Raw genomic sequence first — 23,260 nt, 5'->3', positions numbered from 1 at the left:
TAGAAATGTTCAACAGAGAGACTGAGGATTCCAAGTGCATAGCAAGACACACAAGATGCTGGAGGAACTCAGCAGGTCAGGCAGCAACTATGAAAATTAATAAACAGTCGATGTCTCGGGCTGAGACCTTTAATCAGGACTGGAAAGAAGGGGGAAGAACCAGAACAAGGAAGGGGGAAGAGGAAGGAGAACAAGCCCGAAGCTAAAACGTGAAGCCAGGTGGGAGCAGGAGGGGGATGAAGGACGATGCTGGGAGGTGCTGGGTAGGAAAGGCAAAGGGCTGGAGAAGAAATAGGAGAAGAGAGTGGAATGTGGAAGAAACATAGAAAACCTACAGTACAATACAGACCCTTCGGCCCACAAAGCTGTGCTGAACATGCACTTACCTAGGCTTACCCATAGCCCTCTATTTTTCTAATCGCCATGTATCCATCCAGGAATTTCTTAAAAGACCCTATCGTTTCCGCTTCCACCACCACCACTGGCAGCCCATTCCACACACTCACCATTACTGCATGAAAAAAACGTACCCCTGACATCTCCTCTGTACCTACTTCCAAGAACCTTAAAACTATGCCCTGTCGTGCTAGCCATTTCAGCCCTAGGAAAAAGCCTCTGACTATCCACACAATCAATGCTTCTTATTATCTTGTACACCTCTATCAGGTCACCTCTCATCCTCCATTGCTCCAAGGAGAAAAGGCTGAGTTCACTCAACCTATTCTCATAAGGTATGCTCCCCAATCCAGGCAACATCTTTGTAAATCTCCTCTGCACCCTTTCTATGGTTTCCACATCCTTCCTGTAGTGAGGCAACCAGAATTGAGCGCAGTACTCCAAGTGAAGTCCGACCAGGGTCCTATATAGCTGCAACATTACCTCTCAGCTCTTAAACTCAATCCCACGATTGATGAAGGCCGATGCACCGTATGCCTTCACTGAGTCTTAACCACAGAGTCAACCTGCGTAGCAGCTTTGAGTGTCCTATGGACTCGGACCCCAAGATCCCTCTGATCCTCCACACTGCCAAGTGTCTTTCTGTCTTTTTTTTATTAATCTTTTTAGTGATTTTTTAAAAAAAGCATAAATACAATCCAGAGGAGAATTAGCTCAAATATATATGTATCAGTAACAATATAAACCATTGTCAAAATCATAGATATCGTTCAACTAGCATAAAATATATAATTAAAAAAATGAAAATAACAATTCTGCTCTTACCAGTTTATGAAGAGAAAGGAAAAAAACATTGGGTTTTAAATGAAAAGAAAAAAACCCACTGCACTAAAAAAAACAAAAAAAAAAGGACTGGGCGGCCCATTTTGAGGATACGATCAAAAAAGAAAGAAAGACTTTCTGATCAAATCTAAAACTTTGAAAAAAAGATTGAAAGAGTAATAAATCAAATTAAATGAAAATATTGGATAAAAGGTCGCCATATTTGCTCAAATTTAAAGGATGTATCAAATGTCCGACTTCTTATTTTCTCTAAACTTAAACAGGACATAATGGAGGAGAGCCAATAAAAGACCGTAGGTGGATCAGAATCCTTCCACTTCAATAAAATGGCTCTCCTAGCCAGAAAGGTCGAAAGGGCTATCATATGTTGCACGGAAAGAGGAATATTTCCTGCTTCCGATGGGATAATCCCAAAAATTGCCGTAAGCAAATTAGGTTGTAGATCCAGATCCAAAACTTTTGATAGTGTTTTAAAAACATTTCTCCAAAAGTTATCTAGCTTTATACAAGACCAATACATATGAGTTAAAGTGGCCAGCTCAGTATTACATCTGTCACAAATAGGATTAATATTGGAAAAATACGCACTAGTTTATCATTTGACATATGAGCCCGGTGCACTACCTTGAAATGTATCAAGGAAAGACGGGCACAAATAGATGAGTTGTTAACCGAATGAAAAATTTTACTCCATTGATTATCTGAAAATGACTCTTGAAGTTCCGATTCCCAAGCGCGTTTAATTTTATCATTAGATATCATTCGTGAACACAATAACCGTTTATAGATTATAGCTATCAACCCTTTCTGAAATGGTTTAAACTGAAAGAGAACATCTGTCATATTAGGTGGATATGCAGAAGGGTAATTTGGTAATAAACCATGTAAAAAATTCCTAATTTGAAAATATCCAAAGAAGTGTACATTTGATAAATCATATTTATCCACTAACTGAGAAAAAGACATTAAACAGTCCCCGAAAAAACAAATCTGAAGAAGTTATTATTCCCTTGGTTTTCCAAATTAGAAAGGCCTTATCAAAAATTGATGGTTTAAAAAAAATAATTGAGATAGATATTACTAGAAAGAATAAAATTATTTAACTCAAAAATTCTACAAAACTGAAACCAAATTCTTAATGTATGTTTAATAATGGGATTAAATTCTTGTCTGCTAATCTTAGAAAACAAAAAAGGAAGAGAAACTCCCAGTAAAGAGGCCAAAGAGAATCCTTTCACCGAGTTTACCTCCAGATCCAACCACGAAGGACAATATTTGAATAGTGAATCCAAAAAGTAATATATCGAATATTAATTGCCCTATAGTGCATTCTAAAGTTAGGCAAAGCCATACCACCATCCTTTTTTTTAATTTCTGCAATAAGGGTTTACTCAATCTAGGATTTTTATTGTTCTAAATATAAGATAAATTTATAGAATCTATTCTGTCAAGAACTTTTTAGGAACAAAAGAAGGAACTGCCTGATATATAAAAATTTTGGTAAAACTATCATTTTAATAGCATTAATTCTACCCATTAATGATAATGTCACAAGAGACCATTTAGAAAACATTTGTTTGGTGTAGCCAATTAATGGAAAAAAATTATATGTATAGAGATCCTTCATATCTTTAGTAATTTTAATACCAAGATAGGTAAAGTAAATTTTAGCAATACTAAAAGATATTTGATGATTTGGATCCGAGTAATTATTAATAGGAAATAACTCACTTTTGTGTAAATTTAATTTATACCCAGAAAAACTACTGAATTTAGAAAATATAGATCGCATAGAAGGAATAGATTTCCTTGGATCTGAAATATTAACTAACAGATCATCTGCATATAATGAAACCTTGTGTATTTTGTCCCCTCTCTTAATACCTTGAACAGTGTTAGAATCTCTAAGGAAAATAGCAAGGGGTTCTAAAGCCAAGTTAAATAATAAAGGGCTGAAAGGGCATCCCTGTCCAGTACCCCCATATTATCTAAAATAGGGAGATTTTTGATTATTAGTTATAAGAGCAGCCATAGGAGCATGATAGATCAATTTAATCCAGAAATAAATCCTAGGCCCAGATTAAATCTTTCCAAAACCTCAAATAAGTAAGACCACTCCACCCTACCAAAAGCTTTCTCTGCATCAAGAGAAACAACACATTCAGATTCTTTAGATGGAGAAGAGTGAATAATACTTAATAATCTTCAAATATTAAAATGTGAATATCTGTTTTTAATAAATCCAGTTTGGTCATTGGAAATAACAGTAGGTAAAATATTCTCAAGTCTATTAGCCAAAATCTTAGAGAGAATTTTAAAATTCACGTTCAATAGAGAAATTGGTCTATAAGAGGCGCATTCAGATAAATCTTTACCTTTTTTAGGAATTAAAGAGATTGAAGCTTCATAGAAAGTGTTTGGGAGAGTCCCAGAGGGTACAGAGTCAGTGAATCTTTGATATAAATGAGGTATAAGTATATCAGTAAAAGTCTTATAAAATTCCACTGTATATCCATCCGGTCCCAGAGCCTTAGCTGATTGGAGAGAGGATATAGCCCCCGCTATTTCTTCTTGTTTAATAGGTGCATCTCATGCATTCATATCTTGAGTAGAGATTTTAAGTATATTCACTTTTTGCAAAAAACTATTCATAAAAGTAATATTATCTGAAAATTCAGACTCATAAAGGTTAGAGTAGAAATCCATAAATATCTTATTAATTTCATAAGGATCTACCGTTACAGTTCTATCATGTCTTCTTATTTTCAGGATCTGTCTTCTAGTCCTACTTGCTTTTAACTGTCCAGCTCTTAGTTTGCCTGATTTGTCTCCATGTATATAAAATTGGCTTTTGGGTTTAAAAAGTTGCTGTTCAATAGGAAAAGTCAAAAGCAAATCATGTTGTGCTTGGAGTTCCACCCTTTCGTTAAAGAGATCTTCACTAGGCGTTACTGAATAGAGTTTATCTATTTCTTTAATCCTATTAGTGACCAGCAAAAGTTCTGCCTTAGTTTTCCTTCTTGAACCTACTGAATATGATATTATCTGTCCCCTAAGAAAAGATTTCATTGTATCCCAAATAACCAAATTTGACATTTCCTCAGTTGTATTCAATTCAAAAACAGAGAAATATGTTCTTTAATAAAATTTACAAAAGTTGAATCTTGCAACAATGGAATATTAAATCTCCGCTGAGGTATGTGAATATTATCAGAGGGTTCCAAAGTTAGTTTCATAGGTACATGATCTGACAACGCAATCACATCATAGGCACACTCAAAAACAGAGGACACCAATCCTGTATCCGAGAAAAAATAATCAATTCTAGAATATTTATGGTATACATGTGAAAAAAAAGAAAAATCTTTTTCTTTAGGAAATTTAAATCTCCAAATATCGACCAGACCATATTGTAATAAAAAAGAATTAATACAAGTCGCAGCTTTATCAGGAAGTGACGGATTGGTGGACGATCTGTCAATCAACGGGTTAAGACAGCAGTTAAAGTCACCGCCCATAATCAACTTATATTCATTTAAATTCTACAATACAGAAAATAGCTTCTTAAAAAATTCAGGGTTGTCTGTATTAGGTGGGTATACACATACCAAAGCCACCTTTTGACCACACAACAAACCAGTAAGAATTAAATATCTTCCAATTAAATCAGTAACAGTATTAAAATGAACAAAAGGGATTTTAGAATTAATAAAAATAGAAACTCCTCTTATTTTATTTACTGATAAAAAATGAAATAAGGGTCCCTTCCAAAATTAAAAAAAATGATTTTCATCTTGTCTACAGATGTGTGTCTCCTCCACAGAAATAATATCTGCATGAAGTGTTTTTAATTTCTTAAAAATCTTTCTGCACTTAATAGGTTGCTTCATACCATTTAAATTCCAAGATATTATATTGATTTTATTAAGATCCATACTTAAAACTTAATTTAAAAATTTTATAAAGTAATCTAACGCGCAGGCGCAGCCTAAATCGGAAGAAAAGGTGAAGCTTGACTTGATCAGAAAGAGAAGCAAGCTGATTGACAGAGAAAAACCCCTCAGGACTGCCCAGTCGAGTAAAAAACTAACCTAATAGACCCACCCACCTCCCCCAAAAGCCCAGAAATAGTCCAATAGGCGAACGACATGCTAATCTATTGACCCTTAACCCCTGTCTCCAGTTGGCAGCTCCGTTTACAAAGTAAAATTCATCACCACAAAAAAGACATAACAAAGCATACATAAAGAAGTAAACAAATTCCAGATATTTTCATATTATGTCTAACAGTAGTTAAGACCGAATTAACGACGGCCATCTTAAATCCGCTTAATATACGCAGCCATGTATTCAAAAAAAAGATGAATCCCATCAACTAATATATACTACAACTAATATTAAAGACTTACAAATCAAAGAAAACTAAGTAAATATATATGTGTTAAATTCAGAACTACATCAACTGTTAAAGCAAACAGCAACAGATCTAAGTAAGTTAACCAAGTCTGTATCTAAACATTGATAAGACGAAAAGCGGACTTTCATCAACGGTGTTACAAACCACTCCCAGTTAAGGATCAACTGTTCAAATTGCTTCCGAAGTGGACTTAAACTCTCTTATAAATTTCCAACCATCTTCTGGAAAGTCAATTCGTTTTGGACGAGCATTGGGTGGAGTACTCATCAGACGGGCAACAGCTCATTTAAAAATTCCACCATTACTTCCCGATATTTAATTCCTTCGGCATAAATCTCTGGGGCAAAACCTTCCACTATATGAATCTGAACTTCATTATTGATTAGCTTATCCCCTTTCCTTGTATTCCGAAGAATAGCTTCTTTGGTTGTAAAATAATGCAAGCAAAGAATTATAGGACGTGGTTTAATTTTGGCTGATGATTTAAAACGCCGAATTCAGTAGGCTGTGTCCAATATCGGACAGGCTTCGAGAATGTCACAAGAAAGTGAATATAACATGTTCAAAAAAATCTTTAGTAGCTCACCGGTTTCTGTATTTTCAGGCAAACCTAGTATATGTAGATTCATCCTGCGATTTCTGCTTTCCAAATCAATTGTTTTCTTCTTAATTCCTTATAATTCTGAAGTATACTCATTAATTTTCTTTTCCACAAGAGACATCATCAAATCCTGTTCCTTAATAGATTGATCCATTAACTCAAATTCCCTTTCAATTCTGTGAGTACTCTGCTTAAGCGTCTGATATCGATCTTCCAAATTCTGCAAAGACTCCTGAATAGCGACGTTGGTTTTTTCAAGCAATTCATTAGCTTTCGTCAATTTATCCATTTTGGTATCCAGCGTACCGATCTTCACATTAATAGCTTCCATTAAAGAAAACATTTTTTCTGAAGTAGAAACTTCCTCTGATTTCTCTGTTTGTTGCGGCTCAGAAAGGGTTTTGCCACTACGTAATTCGGTTCCAGCCATCTTAATTAATCATAAAATCCTTCAGCAAATATAATAAATCTTCAAACTTCAAATGGATCTAGCAGTGGAAAGTAAGTTATGAAAGATGGAGCTGAGACAAAAGAAGTCTTACTCCGTACGCTGCCAAATGGAGACCAAGAGTCTTGCCATTAATGCTATATTCTGCCATCATATTTGAGCTACAAAAATGAACCACCTCACACTTATCTGGGTTGAACTCCATCTCCAGAAAGGGAAAGAAGAGGGGTAATAGGCAGGTGAGGAGAGGGGAACACAGTGGCAAATAGAAGAAGAAGGGACGGGAGGGAGAAAAATTACTGGATGTTGGAAAAATCAATATTCATGCCATCAAGTTGGAGGCTACCAGATGGAATATGAGGTGTTGCTCCTCCAACCTGAGAGTTGTTTCATCATGGCAATAGAGGAGACCATGGACTGACAAGTCAGAAGGGAGACTGGAACTAAAATGGTTGGCCACCGGGATGGTGGATGGTGCAGAGAATGATGTGCTGGATGCAGAGTCCCGTGGGTGGTAGGTGAAGACAAGAGGAACTCGGTCAGTGTTAAGGATACAGAGTCCCGTGGGTGGTAGGTGAAGACAAGAGGAACTCAGTCAGTGTTAAGGATGCAGAGTCCTGTGGGTGGTAGCTGAAGACAAGAGGAACTCGGTCAGTGTTAAGGATACAGAGTCCTGTGGGTGGTAGGTGAAGACAAGAGGAACTCAGTTAGTGAGAAGGATGTGGGCTGAGAAGTGGCAGATGGAGTTCAACCCGGAGAAGTGTGAGGTGGTACACTTTGGAAGGACAAACTCCAAGGCAGAGTACAAAGTAAATGGCAGGATACTTGGTAGTGTGGAGGAGCAGAGGGATCTGGGGGAACATGTCCACAGATCCCTGAAAGTTGCCTCACAGGTAGATAGGGTAGTTAAGAAAGCTTATAGGGTGTTAGCTTTCATAAGTCAAGGGATAGAGTTTAAGAGTCGCGATGTAATGATGCAGCTCTATAAAACTCTGGTTAGCCACACTTGGAGAACTGTGTCCAGTTCTGGTTGCCTCACTATAGGAAGGATGTGGAAGCATTGCAAAGGATACAGAGGAGATTTACCAGGATGGTGCCTGGTTTAGAGAGTATGTATTATGATCAGAGATTAAGATAGCTAGGGCTTTACTCTTTGGAGAAGGAGGATAAGAGGAGACGTGATAGAGGTATTCAAGATATTAAGAGGAATAGATAGAGTGGATAGCCAGCGCCTCTTCCCCAGGGCACCACTGCTCAATACAAGAGGACATGGCTTTAAGTTAAGGGGTGGGAAGTTCAACGGAGATATCAGAGGAAGGTTTTTTACTCAGAGAGTGGTTGGTGCGTGGAATGCACTGCCTGAGTCAGTGGTGGAGGCAGATACACTAGTGAAGTTTAAAGAGACTACTAGACAGGTATATGGAGGAATTTAAGGTGGGGGCTTATATGGGAGGCAGGGTTTGAGGGTCGGCACAACCTGGGCCTGTAATGTGCTGTACTATTCCATGTTCTGTGTTCTATGATGCAGAGTCCCGTGGGTGGTAGCTGAAGAAAAGAGTAACTCGGTCAGTGTTAAGGATACAGAGTCCCGTGGGTGGTAGGTGAAGACAAGAGGAACTCGGTCAGTGTTAAGGATACAGAGTCCCGTGGGTGGTAGGTGAAGACAAGAGGAACTCGGTCAGTGTTAAGGCACCGGGATGATGTGTGGAGGGCAGCTGCCTGTGAATGGAGGAGATGCAATTGAGGGAAGCGTCAATAGTGGAGGAAGGGAAGCGCTGTTCCTTGAAGAAGTAGGACATTTCTGATTTCCCAGAAAAGAAAGCCTCACCACACAGACACAAAGGAACTGATGGAAGGGAATGGCATTTTTACAGGAGAGAGGTTGGGAGGAGGTACAGTCAAGGTAGCTGTGGGATTCAGTAGGTTTACAAAAGATAACAATAGACAGCTTATCCCCAGACATGGAGACAAAGATCAAGAAAGGAGAGAGAGAGAGAGAGAGATGTGTTAGAAATGGACAAAGTGAATTTAAGGGCAGGGTGGAAGTTAACCATAGCTCCAAGTTCATAGATCTCTAAGAAGGAACATTGGTTGATATTGTGGAGAAGAACATACATGGCATGCTGATATTTATAATTTGGGACAACAAGCAAGGTCAGAAATAGAAAGATAGGCCGGATGAATTCATGGCTGAGGTGCTGGAGCAAGGGGAGAGGTTCAGGTTCTTGGGATCTCTTCTGGGGATGGAAGCAACCTGTACAAGAGGGACAGGTTACACTTGAACCAGAGAGGGGCCAATATCCTTGCAAGAACATTTGGGGGTGGGATGGAACTCTGAGCAGGAACAACACACGGGATAAAGCAGTAATCTGCAAGAGCAAGTTTTGTATTCAGGATATCAGGATGAAGGGAAGGAAAAGAATACTCAGTCAAACTGCATTTAATTCACAGCATGAGGATTAATAGGTAACGTGAGTGAGCTTAGAATGTGGATTGGCTATGTGGACTGGGATGTTACAGCCATAACAGAAACATGGCTGAGAGAAGGGCAGGACTGGCAGCTCAATGCTCCAGAATACAGACGTGATAGTAGATAGAGGATTGGGAAGCTTTTAAAAACCTAGAGAGAGCAACTAAAAAAATTAATTAGAAGGGAAAATATGAAATATGAATGCAAGCTAGCAAATAATATCAAAGTGGATAGTAGAGGTTTTTTCAAGTATGTTAAAAATAAAAGAGAGATGAGATTAGATATAGGACCGCTAGAAGATGAGGCAGGAGAAATAATAATGGGGGATAAGGAGATGGCTGATGAACTAAATGAGTATTTTGCATCAGTCTTCACTGTGGAAGACACTAGCAGTATGCCTGATGTTGTAGTGTGTGAAGGAAGAGAAGTGGGTGCAGTTACTATTACAAGAGAGTAGGTGCTCAAAAAGCTGAGAGACCTAAAGCTACATGAGTCACCCGGACCAGATGAACTGCACCCTAGAGTTCTGAAAGATAGCATTAGAGATTGTGATGGCATTAGAAATGATCTTTCAAAAATGATTGGACTCTGGCATGGTGCCAGAGGACTGGAAAATTGCAAATGTCACTCCACTCTTTAAGAAAGGAAGAAGGCAGCAGAAAGGAAATTATAGACCAGTTAGCCTGGTTGGGAAGATGTTAGAGTCAATTGTTAAGGATGTGGTGATGGAGTACTTGGTGACACATGACAAGACAGTACAAAGTCAGCATGGTTTCCTTCAGGGAAAATCCTGCCTGGCGAGCCAGTTGGAATTCTTTGAGGAAGTTTCAAGTAGGGTGGATGTTTCAAGTAGGATAAAGTGAATGCTGTGGAAGTTGTTATTTGGACTGTCAGAAGGACTTTGACAAGGTGCCACACATGAGGCTGCTTACCAATTTAAGATCCCATGGTATTACAGGAAAGATACTAACATGGTTAGAGCATTGGCTGATTGGTAGGAGGTAGTGAGTGGGAATAAAAAATCCTTTTCTGGTTGGCTGCCAGTGACTAGCGGTGTTGGGACCACTTCTTTTTATGCTGTATATAAATTATTTAGATGATGGAATAGATAGCTTTGTTGCCATGTTTGCAGATGATACGAAGATTGATGGAGAGGCAAGCAGTTTTGAGGAAATGGGTAGAATGCAGAAAGACTTAGACAAATTTGGAGAATAGTCAAGAAAGTGGCAAATGAAATACAATGTTGGAAAATGCATGGTTATGCACTTTGCCAGTAGAAATAAATGTGCAGACTATTTTTTAAATGGGGAGAAAGTCCCAAAATCTGAGATGCAAAGGGACTTGGGAGTCCTTGTGCAGAACATCCTAAAGGTTAACTTGCAGTTAGAGTCAGTGGTGAGGAAGGCAAATGCCATTTTAGCATTCATTTCAAGAGGTCTAGAATACAAGAGCAAGGACTTGATGCTGAGGCTTTATAAGGCACTGCTGAGGCCTCAACTTGAGTATTGTGAACAGTTTTGGGCTCCTCATCTTAGAAAAGATGTGCTGGCATTGGAGAGGGTCCAGAGGAGGTTCACAAGGATGATTCCAGGAGTGAAAGGGTTATCACACAAGGAATATTTGATATCTCCAGGTCTGTACTCACTGGATTTCAGAAGGAAGAGGGGAATCACATTGAAACCTTTCAAATGTTAGAAGGCCTAGATGGAGTAGACGTGGAAAGGATGTTTCCCATGAGTCTAGGATGAGGGCACAGCCTCAGAATAGAGAGGCGCCCTTTCAAAACAGAGATGCGGAGAAACTTCTTCAGCAAAGGGTGGTGAATTTGTGGAATTTGATGCCACATACAGCTGCGAGGCCTGGTCGTTGGGTGTATTTAAGAGAGAGATTAATAAGTTCTTGATAGGACATGACATCAAATGTTGTGGGGAGGAGGCCGGGAACTGGGGTTAAGAAGGAGGAAAATAAAGGATTAGCCATGATTGAATGACGGAGTAGACTCGATGGGCCAGATGGCCTAATTCTGTTCCTATGTTTTATGGTCTTATGGTCTTATGGTCTTATGGACAGAGGTACAGATAAATGAGGAGGGGATGTTGCCTTTTGATCAGGGAGGACACAGCATCAGTGATTAGAGATGACATCTTTGGAGGTTTATTCTGTGAAGCTGTATGGATCGAACATCATTTCAAACTCCTGGGAGTGAACATCACACACAACTCTCATGGTCCCAGAACACATCCTACACGGCAGGAAAGCTCACCACTGCCTCATTTTTCTGAGGAGTCTGAGAGAGCGAGACTTTGCACATCCACACTCATGTCATTCCACAGATGCACAGTAGAGGGCAGCCTAACAAGCTGCATCACTGCTTGGTACGGAAACTGCACTGCGGCGAACAGGAAGGCTCCACAATGGATAGTTAAAACTGACCAACCCATCACTGGCACCAGACTACCTTCAATCAATGACATCTTGTATATAGAGTACGGTGTGGTCCATTCTCCCTCTCCTATTAGATTACTTCTTCTCCAGCTCTTTACCTTTCCTGCCCACCTGGCTTCACCTGTCAACTTCCAGCTTGCCTCCTTCCCCTCCCCCTACCTTTTTATTCTGACATCTTCCCCCTTCTTTCTCAGTCCTGAAGGAGGCTCTCAGACTGAAACGTCAACCGTTTATTCATTTCCAAAGATGCTGCCTGACCTGCTGAGTTCCTCCAGCATTGTGTGTGTGTCGTTTTGGACTTTCAGCATCTGCAGACTTTCTCATGTTTACGTAGCATCCACGCCAGGACCACCAGACTCAAAAACAGTTCCTTTCCCCAAGCGGTGAGGCTGATCAACACCTCCACCCGCTAACTCCACCACTACATTATAATTTCCCATCACTGACATTATGTACAAGCCAGTGTCACTTTATGGATAGACAATCAATCTATGCATGTAAGGTGTCATGTGTATTTATAGTTATTTTGTGATTTTTATTATTGATAATGTGTTCTTCATAGTTTGTATTTTTTGTGCTGCATTGCATCCAGAGTAATAATTATCTTGTTCTCCTTAAACTTGTGTACAGGAAATGACACTGAACGATATTTAAACTTTGAAAAGTTTCCCGAGTAGAGAGACCTAGACAGAGGGTGCAATACTGGACCTCCTCTTGGAGAATGAGGCAGGGCAAGGAACTGAGGGAGCAGTCAGGGAGAACTTTGGCTCTGGTGACCACAGTTCTTGTAGTTTTAAGATGGTGATGGAAAAGCAAGCATGGGACCCCAAGTTAGGGTTGAAAACTGGGGCTGGGCTAATTTTGTGGGAATTAGGCAGGATCAAACAGGGGATTAAATTAGATAATGTGCATTTTTATGTGGATGAATTCTCAGGGCTTGACTGAGTATATCATCAGACTACATTGGAAGCTAAAGAAGAAATTGTGGAGGCTGTTGAAGAGATATTTGCTTCATTTTTAGCCACTGGTGAAATTCCCAAAGACTGGAATGTAGCTACTGTCATTCCGTTGTTTAAGTAGAGTAACAAGGAGAAGCCAGAGAATTACTTGAAGAAGTAACTAAAACTGTTGGTGAGAGTAGGTCAGTGGATGTTGTCTTCTTTGACCTTTCCAAAGCGTTCAAGGTCCCACATGGCAGTTTAGCTCCCATGGAATCCAGGGAGAGCAATTTGGGTGAATTCAAAATGAGTTTTTTGGTGGGAATCAGAAGGTTTTTAAGGGTTATTTCTGGGAATGGAGGTCAGTGATTAGTGCTGTGCTCTATGGGTCAGTATGGGGACCCTTGTTATTTGTTATTTATAGAATGATTTAGATGTGAATACACAAGGCTTGGTCAACAAATATGCAGATGACACAAAATGAGGAGATGTTGGTGATAGTGAAAATGGTTATCGTAGATTGAACAGTGATCCTGATCATTGAGGGAAGAGGGTTGAGAAGTGGCAAATAGATTTCGATACAGATAAGTACAAGGTATTAGATGCATTTTGGAAAATGGAACTAGTTTGCAACTGGTACTCTGAATGTTCGGGCACCAGGGAGTGCAATGAAACAGAGAGACCTCGGAGTACAAGTACATCGTTCATTGAAAGTGGTGTCACAGGTAGACAGGGTGGTGAAAAGGGCATTTAGCATGCTGACCATCTTCAGTCAGGACATTGAGCAAAGGAGTTGGGACATTATGCTGCAGTTGTATTAGTCACTGGTAAGGCTACATTTGGACTGTGTACAGTTTTGTTCAGCCTGATATAGGAAACATGTAATGAAACTAAACCAAGTGTAGAAAAGATTTACGAGGATTTTGCCAAGACTAGAGTTATAGGGAGAGGTTGGCCAGGCTATGTCTTTATGGATTGGAACATGGGGGAATTTTGCCAAGACTAGAGTTATAGGGAGAGGTTGGCCAGGCTAAGTCTTTATGGATTGGAACATGGGGGAAGGAGACCTTACAGAAATGTTTAAAATAATGAGAAACATAGATAAGGTGGATGGAATCAGCCTTCCCCAGGGAGGGGATCCCAAATCTAGGGGTGGGCAGAGATTTCAGGTGAAAGTGGAAAGATTTAACAGAGATCTGAGGAGCAACTTTTTCACACAGAGGTTGGTGAGTAGATGGAACGAACTGTCAGAGGAAGTGGTTGTGGGAAGTACAATCTTTTCATGTAAGAAATACTTGAATCGATACATTCAGGGACAGTACTTGGAGGGATATGGGACAGATACAGTAAATTGGTACGAGCTCAGCGAACAATGTGGTCAGCATGGACTCGTTGGGCTGAAGGGCCTGTACCTGTGCTGTATTCTCTATGATTCTACATTGCAACTTTACAAAACACTGGATAGGCCACACTGGGAGTACTGTGTGTAGTTCTGGTCACAACACTATAGGAAGGATATAGTTGCACTGGAGAGAGTGCAGAGGAGATGCGACAGGAAGTTGCTGGATTGGAGGAGTTTGGTTATGAGGAGAGATTGCATCGGCTGGGCTTGGTTTCCCTGGCGTGAAGGTAGCTAAGGAGTGACCCTTATAAGTATACAAGGTTGTGAAAGGCATAGATGGGGTAGAGAGTGAAAATCATTTCCCATGGTATGACAGGGGTATCAAAAACAACTTTTGGGTTTAAGCTGAGAGGAGGGAGTTTTGAAGGAGATGTGTGGGATGACCTCGGGGTTGAGGACCCCCCTGCTCGACCAAACCTTGGAATTCTCATTTCGGTGGATGCTGCACAACGTGTCCCCTGTTTCAAATCAGTACCCCGGAATAACAAACGGTACACAATATGCAGTTAAACGACTAAGATTTTATATTTGACTGTGGGGTTAGTAGATAAACAAAATATAAAATAAAATGTACCAAGAGACTTATTAATCAGTTTGTCATTTCTTGCACAAATCGTTGGAGCTCACGGATTCCCCTGCGCTGATCCTCCGATCGTTGTCGACCTCCGAGCTTCCGCCCAGAGCCCAGAGAGTCGGGTAGCCCACCGACTCCTCGAGCCCATCTCCTCTCTTCATTCCCCTCACGCCTTCTGCCCAAAGCCCGCAAAAAACCGATAGATTTTAGACAGACAAGAAAGAATAACCTCTCTCCCATTGGTTAACACTGAATTCCAAAGCCCCGTTATCTCTGCTTATAACCCAGACATGCTGCTACAGAGAACCCACTACCTCAGCAGTTAACATTACAGAGAAGCCATTTTATTAGCCTTAGCAGTTAGCATAGAAGTGAACCCCTCAGAGATAGATGGGGTAGAGAGTGAAAATCATTTCCCATGGTACGATAGGGGTATCAAAAAGAACTTTCGGGTTTAAACTGAGAGGAAGGAGTTTTGAAGGAGATGTGTGGGATTAGTTTTTAAACAGAGAATGGTTGACATCTGGAACACACTGACAGAGGATGACATGTTTAGTATTACAAGAACGATTTAGAACCTCATTTAAATAGACATGGTTTAGAAGGGTATGGACCTCATGTGGACAAAATAGATTGGTGTCCATGGCCGGTTAAAATAGCAACAAGTAATCTTCACCAATGTGCATCATTCATCTAGAATTTATAAGGGATTATTTCATTCATTACAGGCAAGAACGAAGGAACTAATGAGAACAACCGTGGTGAAACAGAGCAGGTATTTTGTTCATATAAATTCCTGCAGTTTTATTGTGTTTAAATAGTTTGTAAATTCACTGTTATTTCTCCCTCTCTCAGTTCACACATGAATAAAGTCATTGGAATCTTCCTGCTCTATTTATAGACATAGAAATATAGAAAAACTATGAAGTTGTGCCGAACATGTCCCTCCGTTAGAAATTACTACGCTTACCTATAGCCCTCTATTTTTCTAAGCTCCATGTATCTATCTAAAAGTCTCTTAAAAGACCCTATTGTATCCGCCTCCACCACCATTGCTGACAGCCCATTCCATACACTCACCACTCTCTGAGTAAAAAACTTACCCCTGACATCTCTTCCGTACCTACTCCCCAGCACCTTAAACCTGTGTCCTCTTGTGGGAACCATTTCAGCCCTGGGAAAAAACCTCTGACCATCCACACGATCAATGCCTCTAATCATCTTATACACCTCTCTCAGGTCACCTCTCATCCTCCGTCGCTCCAAGGAGAAAAGGCCGAGTTCACTCAACCTATTCTCATAAGGCATGCTCCCCAATCCAGGCAACATCTTTGTAAATCTCCTCTGCACCCTTTCTATGGATTCCACGTCCTCCATGTAGTGAGGCGACCAGAAATGAGCACAGTACTCCAAGTGAGGTCTGACCAGGGTCCTATATAGCTGCAACATTACCTCTCAGCTCTTAAACTCAATCCCACGATTGATGAAGGCAATGCATCATATGCCTTCTTAATTACAGAGTCAACCTGCGTCGCAGCTTTGAGTGTCCTATGGACTTGGACCCCAAGATCCCTCTGATCCTCCACACTGCCAAGAGTCTTACTGTTAATACTATATTCTGCTGTCATATTCTACCAAAATGAACCACTTCACACTTATCTGGGTTGAACTCCATCTGCCACTTCTCAGGCCAGATTTGCATCCCATCGATGCCCCGTTGTAACCTCTGACAGCCCTCCACACTATCCACAACACCCCCAACCTTTGTGCCATCAGCAAATTTCTAACCCATCCCTCCACTTCCTCATCCAGGTCATTTATAAAAATCACGAAGAGTAAGGGTCCCAGAACAGATCCCTGAGGCACTCCAAAGGTCACCAATCTCCATGCAGAATATGACCTGTCCACAAACACTCTTTGCCTTCTGTGGGCAAGCGGTTCTGGATCCGCAAAGCAATGTCCCCTTGGATCCCATGCCTCCTTACTTTCTCAATAAGCCTTGCATAGGGTACCTTATCAAATGCCTTGCTGAAATCCATATACACTACATCTACAGCTCTTCCTTCATCAATGTGTTTAGTCACATCCTCAAAAAATTCAGTCAGGCTCGTAAGGCACAACCTGCCCTTGACAAAGCCATGCTGACTATTCCTAATCATATTATACCTCTCCAAATGTTCATAAATCCTGCCTCTCAGGATCTTCTCCATCAACTTACCAACCACTGAGGTGAGACTCACTGGTCTATAATTTCCTGGGCTATCTCTACTCCCTTTCTTGAAAAAAGGAACAACATCCACAAACCTCCAATGCTCTGGAACCTCTCCCGTCCCCATTGATGATGAAAATATCATTGCCAGAGGCTCAGCAATCTCCTCCCTCACCTCCCAGAGCAGCATTGGGTACATCTCATCCACTCCCAGCGACTTATCCAACTTGATGCTTTCCAAAAGCTCCAGCACATCCTCTTTCTTAAAATCTATGTGCTCAAGCTTTTCATTCTGCTTCAAGTCATCACTACAATCACCAAGATCCTTTTCCATAGTGAATACCGAAGTAAAGTATTCATTAAGTACCTCTGCTTTTTCCTTTGGTTCCATACACACTTTCCCACTGTCACACTTGATAGGTCCTGTTCTTTCACGTCTTATCCTCTTGCTCTTCACATACTTGTAGAATGCCTTGGAGTTTTCTTTAATCCTGCGCACCAAGGCCTTCTCATGGCCCCTTCTGGCTCTCCTAATTTCCTTCTTAAGCTCCTTGCTGTTAGCCTTATAATCTTCTAAATCTCTAACATTACCTAGCTCTCTGAACCTTCTGTAATCTTTTCTTCTTGACTAGATTTATTACAGCCTTTGTACACCACGGTTCCTGTACTCTACCATAACTTCCTGGCTCATTGGAACATACCTATGCAGAATCCTACACAAATATCCCCTGAACGTTTGCCACATTTCTTCCATACTTTTCCCTGAGAACGTCTGCTTCCGATTTAAGCTTACAATTTCCTGCCTGATAGCCTCATAATTTCCCTTACACCAATTCAACGCTTTTCTAACTTGTCTGGTCCTATCTCTCTCCAATGCTATTGTAAAGGAGACAGAATTATGATCACTATCTCCTAAATGCTCTCCCACTGAGAGATCTGACACCTGACCAGGTTCATTTCCCAATACCAAATCAATTACAGCCTCCTCTCTTGTCGGTTTTTCTACATATTGTGTCAAGAAACCATCCTGAACACACCTAACAAACTCCTCCCCATCAATATCCATTGCTCTAGGGAGATGCCAATCGATATTTGGGAAATTAAAATCTCCCATCATGACAACTCTGCTATTATTACACTTTTCCAGGATCTGTTTCCCTATCTATTCCTAGATATCCCTGTTACTATTGGGCGGCCTGTAAAAATCACGCAGTAAAGATATTGACCCCTTCCTGTTCCCGACCTCCACCCACAGAGACTCCATAGACAATCCTTCCATGGCATCCACCTTTTCTGCAGCAATGACACTATCTCTGATCCACAGTGCCACACCCCCACCTCTTTTGCCTCCCTCCTTATCCTTTCTGAAACATCTAAAACTCGGCACTTGAAGTAAGCATTCCTGTCCCTGAGTCATCCAAGTCTCTGTAATGGCCACCACATCATATCTCCAAGCTCTATGCTTCACGCTCTAAGCTCATCCGCTTTGTTCACAACACTCCTTGCATTAAAATAAACACATCTCAATTCTTCGAACAGAGCGCGTCCCTTCTCTATCACCTGCCTGTCCTCCCTCTTGCACTGTCTACTAGTTTTCTCTATTTGTGAGCCAACCTCTTCTTCCCCAGTCTCTTCGGATCAGTTGCCACCCCCCAGCAGTTCTAGTTTAAACTCTCCCAGCTAGCCTTAGCAAACCTCCCCACCAGGATATTGGTCACCCTGGGATTCAAGTGCAACCTGTTCTTTTTGTACAGGTCACACCTGCCACAAAAGAGGTCCCAATGATCCAGAAATCTGAATCCCTGTCCCCGCTCCAATCCCTCAGCCACGCATTTACCCTCCACCTCACTCTATTCCTATTCTCACTGTCGCATGGCACAGGCAGTAATCCTGAGGATACTATCTTTATGGTCCTGCTTCTCAACTCCCTTCCTAACTCCCTATATTCTCCTTTCAGGACCTCTTCCCTTTTCCTACCTATGTCATTGGTACCAATATGTACCACGACCTCTGGCTGTTCTCCCTCCCAACGCGGTATATTTTGGATGCGAGCTGAAACATCCCAGACCCTGGCACCTGGGAGGCAAACTACCATCCGAGTTTTCTTCCTGCATCCGCAAAATGGCCTGTCTGACCCCCCAACTATAGAGTCCCCTATCACTACTGCCTTCCTCTTCCTTTCACTATCCTTCTGAGCTACAGGGCCAGACTCTGTGCCAGAGGCACGGCCACTGTTGCTTCCCCCAGGTAGGCCGTCTCTCCCAACAGTATTCAAACAGGAGTACTTAATGTCAAGGGGTACAGCCACAGGGGTGCTCTCTAGTACCTGACCCTTTCCCTTCCCCCTCCTGACTGTGACCCACTTGTCTGTCTCCCGTGGCCCCGGTGTGACCACCTGCCAATAACTCCTCCCTATCACCTCCTCGCTCTCCCTGACCAGGAGAAGGTCATTGAGCTGCATCTCCAGTTCCCTAACTTGGTCCTTTAAGAGCTGCAGCTCGACACACCTAGTGCAGAGACGGCCGTCCGGGAGGCTGGGAGACTCCGGGACCTTCCACATCTGACACCAAGCACAGAAAACTGGCCTCTGACACATACTTCCTCCTTTCCGCAACCAACACAAGTAAACCTACTTCACCTCGTCCCGTTACCGCCTAAGCCCGTTGAGCCAAAGCCCGGTCACACTGCTTCCTCTCACTCCTCTGCCCACTGTATATGGTGGTCATCTTTTTAAATCTGTCTCGCTCTACTGGCTGACGTCAGGCACCTGCACAGTCTCTCCTCTCTTTTACCCCGAGTAGTAAAATCTGCCTCAGCTCCAGAAATCAGCCGGTCACCCACAGCCTTCTTGCTCCAAGTCAAAACCTGGGTTTGATTTATAATGCCACTCTCTCTCATTTATTGACACATGGGTTAGCAGGAATCATGACCTCTGTTACTGTCGATAATATCTGGTTAATTTTAATTTAATTGACAGTATCCCTTAGAGTTTCATTACATTCTTGTTTGGACACTATTATGGTTATTTACCATTTCTATCAGTCTGTGTCTGGTTCTGCAGAAAGTGGTTGTCTCTGTCTGAACCCTTTGTAACATCAGTTATGTCCAATTAGTCATCTCTGCCTCTCCCTCATCCCACTCCCCTCCCCTGCCCTGTCCCACACCCCTCCCCCCACTGCCTGTCAGTCTGTCCCATCTTTATCTCAGTGAACAAAGTGAAGATTTGTCATCATGTATAACAAACACATTCTGTCCATTTTAGGATCCTGGAGAAATGCCGGAATTACAACCTCTCGGCCCAGGTCATGAAGCTGAACCTGAAAATCATCCGGTCAGTTAGAAGGGACACGGCAGTCTTCAGTTCCAGAGGTGACTGTGAGGGCAGGTTCTGTGTCCCTGCTGTAGACTGGAGCCTGGAAAATCCTTCCCTCCAACAGTGGGACCATGGTGCTGTGTAGCTGTAACTTGTATTACCCTGAGTGAGAACAACACTGCACTCATTTCAGCTCTCAGCTTCCGGTGAGAAATTCAATCCTGATAATCTGGCAAAATTCTCATTGGTACCGGAATCATTTTAAGGAACCATGAAAGAGGAGCCCAGAGGGGCTTGGTCCACAAGACCTTGTGAATTTATCTCTGATTTAGATCTCTTGAAGGTGCAATAACTACATAATATGTGCTTCAGAAGACAGTCCTGACTGCAATCTGGGACATCAAATGCAGGCTCCCACACACAGTTCAACTGCTTTGCCTGATGAAGACAACCACAATCAGGTTTATTGTCACTGTGTTATGAGATGAAATTTGTTGTTTTGTGACCAGATCACTGCCTCTCAGATTCCTCGCCTTGGGATTATTCATTGCTGATTTCTACCACATCTCACACTTTACTCCTTGCTGCTGCCTGGCTGTAGACCTGGAAGGTCACCAAGGCCCCCTTGTACAACAAGCACCTCTTGTGGTTAATGTTCCCCACCAGAATGACAAGGTCTCTCTGAGTCCCTCCCCTTTCCCATCATTTCCAATCTGTTTGTGAAGCAACAACACTTCCTATTGCTTGTATTTGTTTGTGCCATCAAGGCTGACTTCCCCTGTCGTAGCAGAGAGGTGAAGAGCTGGCAGCTGAGAGAGATCAAACAGAACGTCCCGATGTCACCATTTTCACTCTCGGCCATGGCATTGCTCTTCCATCACGTCGGTGTTACAGGAGTTACCCTTTGAACCCTCGCAGTAGTCAGTTGGAACTGGAGTTCCTTTGTTCACCTGTTTACTGGAATCTGCAATGAAATCAGCCGGTTACAGTTTCAGGACAATAAATCCCATTCATACATGGATCGTTAACCCTGAGCATAATAATGAGGCCGGCATCATCCAACTCGGAGTGACACATCAGTGATGAGCATTTTCTTCATCAATCTACAAACATCGAGCTATTGCTCCTGGGCCATCCTGAGAAGGGTCACAGAGTCACACAGCATAGAAACAGGCCCTTCGGCCCACCAAATCCATGCTGACCTTGTTGTCCATCTACACTGATCTCAGTTGCAATCATTGTGGGATCCATGTCAAATCTGTCATTTTCCTGTCCAAATTGTCTGCTGTTAGTCAAACTGAGGACAGTGTGTAGACTCCACCCCACCTTTGTGTTGTTGTATCAGACTAAACCAGTGAATCCAAGCCCAGAAATCCTTTCCATTTTGTACAAGTATTAAAACTGCTCTGGCTGTTGCACTAATGCTGTCCTTAGAAATCCCATAAAGATTGTGATTTCCCCAGTGCCAATACCAGGTACAGCATTTCCTCACAAACTCCCTCCCATTTCTGTACAGTGAGCAGTGAAACTGCAATAAAACTCTATGAGTTTGAATGTTGTACTGGAGGGTGATTTGGGGATATTTTAATCCTATACTGTATGTACATGTGTACATTTGTATTTTAAACATGTTGCCTGGTGCCTTTTTATGACCATTGCTGATTAAATAAGCCACTTCTGTTTTGCTGTTGGTTACTATTCATGAATGGGATCAGCCTAATTATAGGATAATTTACACTGTGGGAGGACAGCGGAGCATCCGAGGAAACCCACACAGTCACAGGGAGTGTGTACGAACTCCTTACAGACAGTGGTGGGAATTGAACCCGGGTCAGTGTTATGCTGACCAATACAGTACCATGGTCCAGAAAATGCTGGAAACTCTCAGCAGTTCAGGCAGCATCTGTGGAAAGAGAAACAGAATTAATGTTTCAGGTTGAGGACGTCAGAAGTGGGAAAGATTGAAAACAGGTTGGTTTTAAATTACAAGGAGGATGGAGAGGGTTGGTAAAGGGTCGGAGTTCTCGTGGGGTACGTTGTAAATGAGATCACTGGGTTTGTAATGAATGAAGTTATTAGGGAGGTGGAACATGAACAAAGGAACATAAAACTCTGGAGTGAGGGAGACGGAGCACACACAAAGGGATGTAAAAGTTGTGAAATGTAGAGCTGTAGGAAATGCCCAGCAGGTCTGTTAATGGAGAGAGAAAAACTGAGTCAATGTTACAGATGGATGAGCTGCAGCAGATCTGACGGTTCTGAGAGAATTAGAGACAACAGGCTGTCTGATGTTGAATATCGAGTCTGGGAGGCTGCAGTGTGGTCAGGAGGAAGATTTTCATTTACAGTTGAGACAAAGTGAATTGAACCCACTGGCTGGAACCGCACTTTACACGAAGGAAGGTGGGTGTGGTTGTTGGAGTTTAATTATCCCAGTCCCAGGATATCGCTCTCATTTGTCGGGACCAATAAACACATCATATTACAAATATCCTGGAAAATATTAGCATGTTTCTCATGGGCCTGAACTGAGCCCACTTTGAACAGAAATCTGCATACTTGCCTGGTGGAACACAGGAAAATAAAACAACAAGCCTAACAGCTCAAACTATAACTACAGCTCCTTGTATTCCTGCCCATGTCCGTGTAACAAGGAAGCATGTAGCCATTTTCCTGGAATGGAAGGGACACTCAACATTTTCAAATCGTTCCCGTCCATCCGCCCACTGCTCCAGCTCACCCCAGTTTACTGCTATTCGCCTGACTGTCGGCTGTTTCCAACTGTGCAGTCTGCAGCTTCACTATCTTTTAAATTTAGTTGTTAAAAGCCAAATTTAAAAAGAGAGCACCAAATAGATTCTTATTCCTGTCACCCAGAGTGTAAAGGCAAAGTTTATATTCAGAGTTTTATCACTAGGTCTGTATTTCATTGAACATTTATAATGACCCACAAGTTACAAACGGCATCCTCTTAGTATTGAAGGCGCTATATAAGTGCAATCCATTTTGTTGGACCCTGAGGAGTGTTGAGGGCCAAGTCACTGGGAAATTCCCACCTCTTCCTTTTCTCATAGATCTTTGCCAGTCTCACGTGTGAGGGAGAGGCAAGCAGCTCGTTAGTACAACACTCTTCTCCGAGGATCGTCACCTTGTCGCGGAGAGGCTGGTGATGGAGATCCCAAGAGCGATGCCTTCTGGAATTTA

At 41.9% G+C, this 23,260-nt stretch overlaps 1 protein-coding gene across 2 annotated transcripts in view; it reads left to right on the top strand.

Annotated features, from left to right (window-relative positions):
• The window catches only part of LOC140198138 (uncharacterized), a 174,738-nt gene extending 153,015 nt beyond the window's left edge, over positions 1–21,723 (top strand). For both annotated transcript variants that reach the window (XM_072259098.1, XM_072259097.1), the window contains 2 exons: positions 15,263–15,309; positions 20,006–21,723. In XM_072259098.1, coding sequence (XP_072115199.1) covers positions 15,263–15,309; positions 20,006–20,083 — 125 coding nt within the window. In that variant the 3' untranslated portion in view covers positions 20,084–21,723. The remainder of the gene's footprint in view (positions 1–15,262; positions 15,310–20,005) is intronic.
• Positions 21,724–23,260: the final 1,537 nt, after the last annotated feature.

Source organism: Mobula birostris, chromosome 5 (assembly GCF_030028105.1).
Source record: "Mobula birostris isolate sMobBir1 chromosome 5, sMobBir1.hap1, whole genome shotgun sequence".
Lineage (NCBI taxonomy): Eukaryota > Metazoa > Chordata > Chondrichthyes > Myliobatiformes > Myliobatidae > Mobula > Mobula birostris.
The sequence above is the reverse complement of the archived record's forward strand: the minus strand, read 5'-3'. Positions and strand labels throughout refer to the sequence as shown.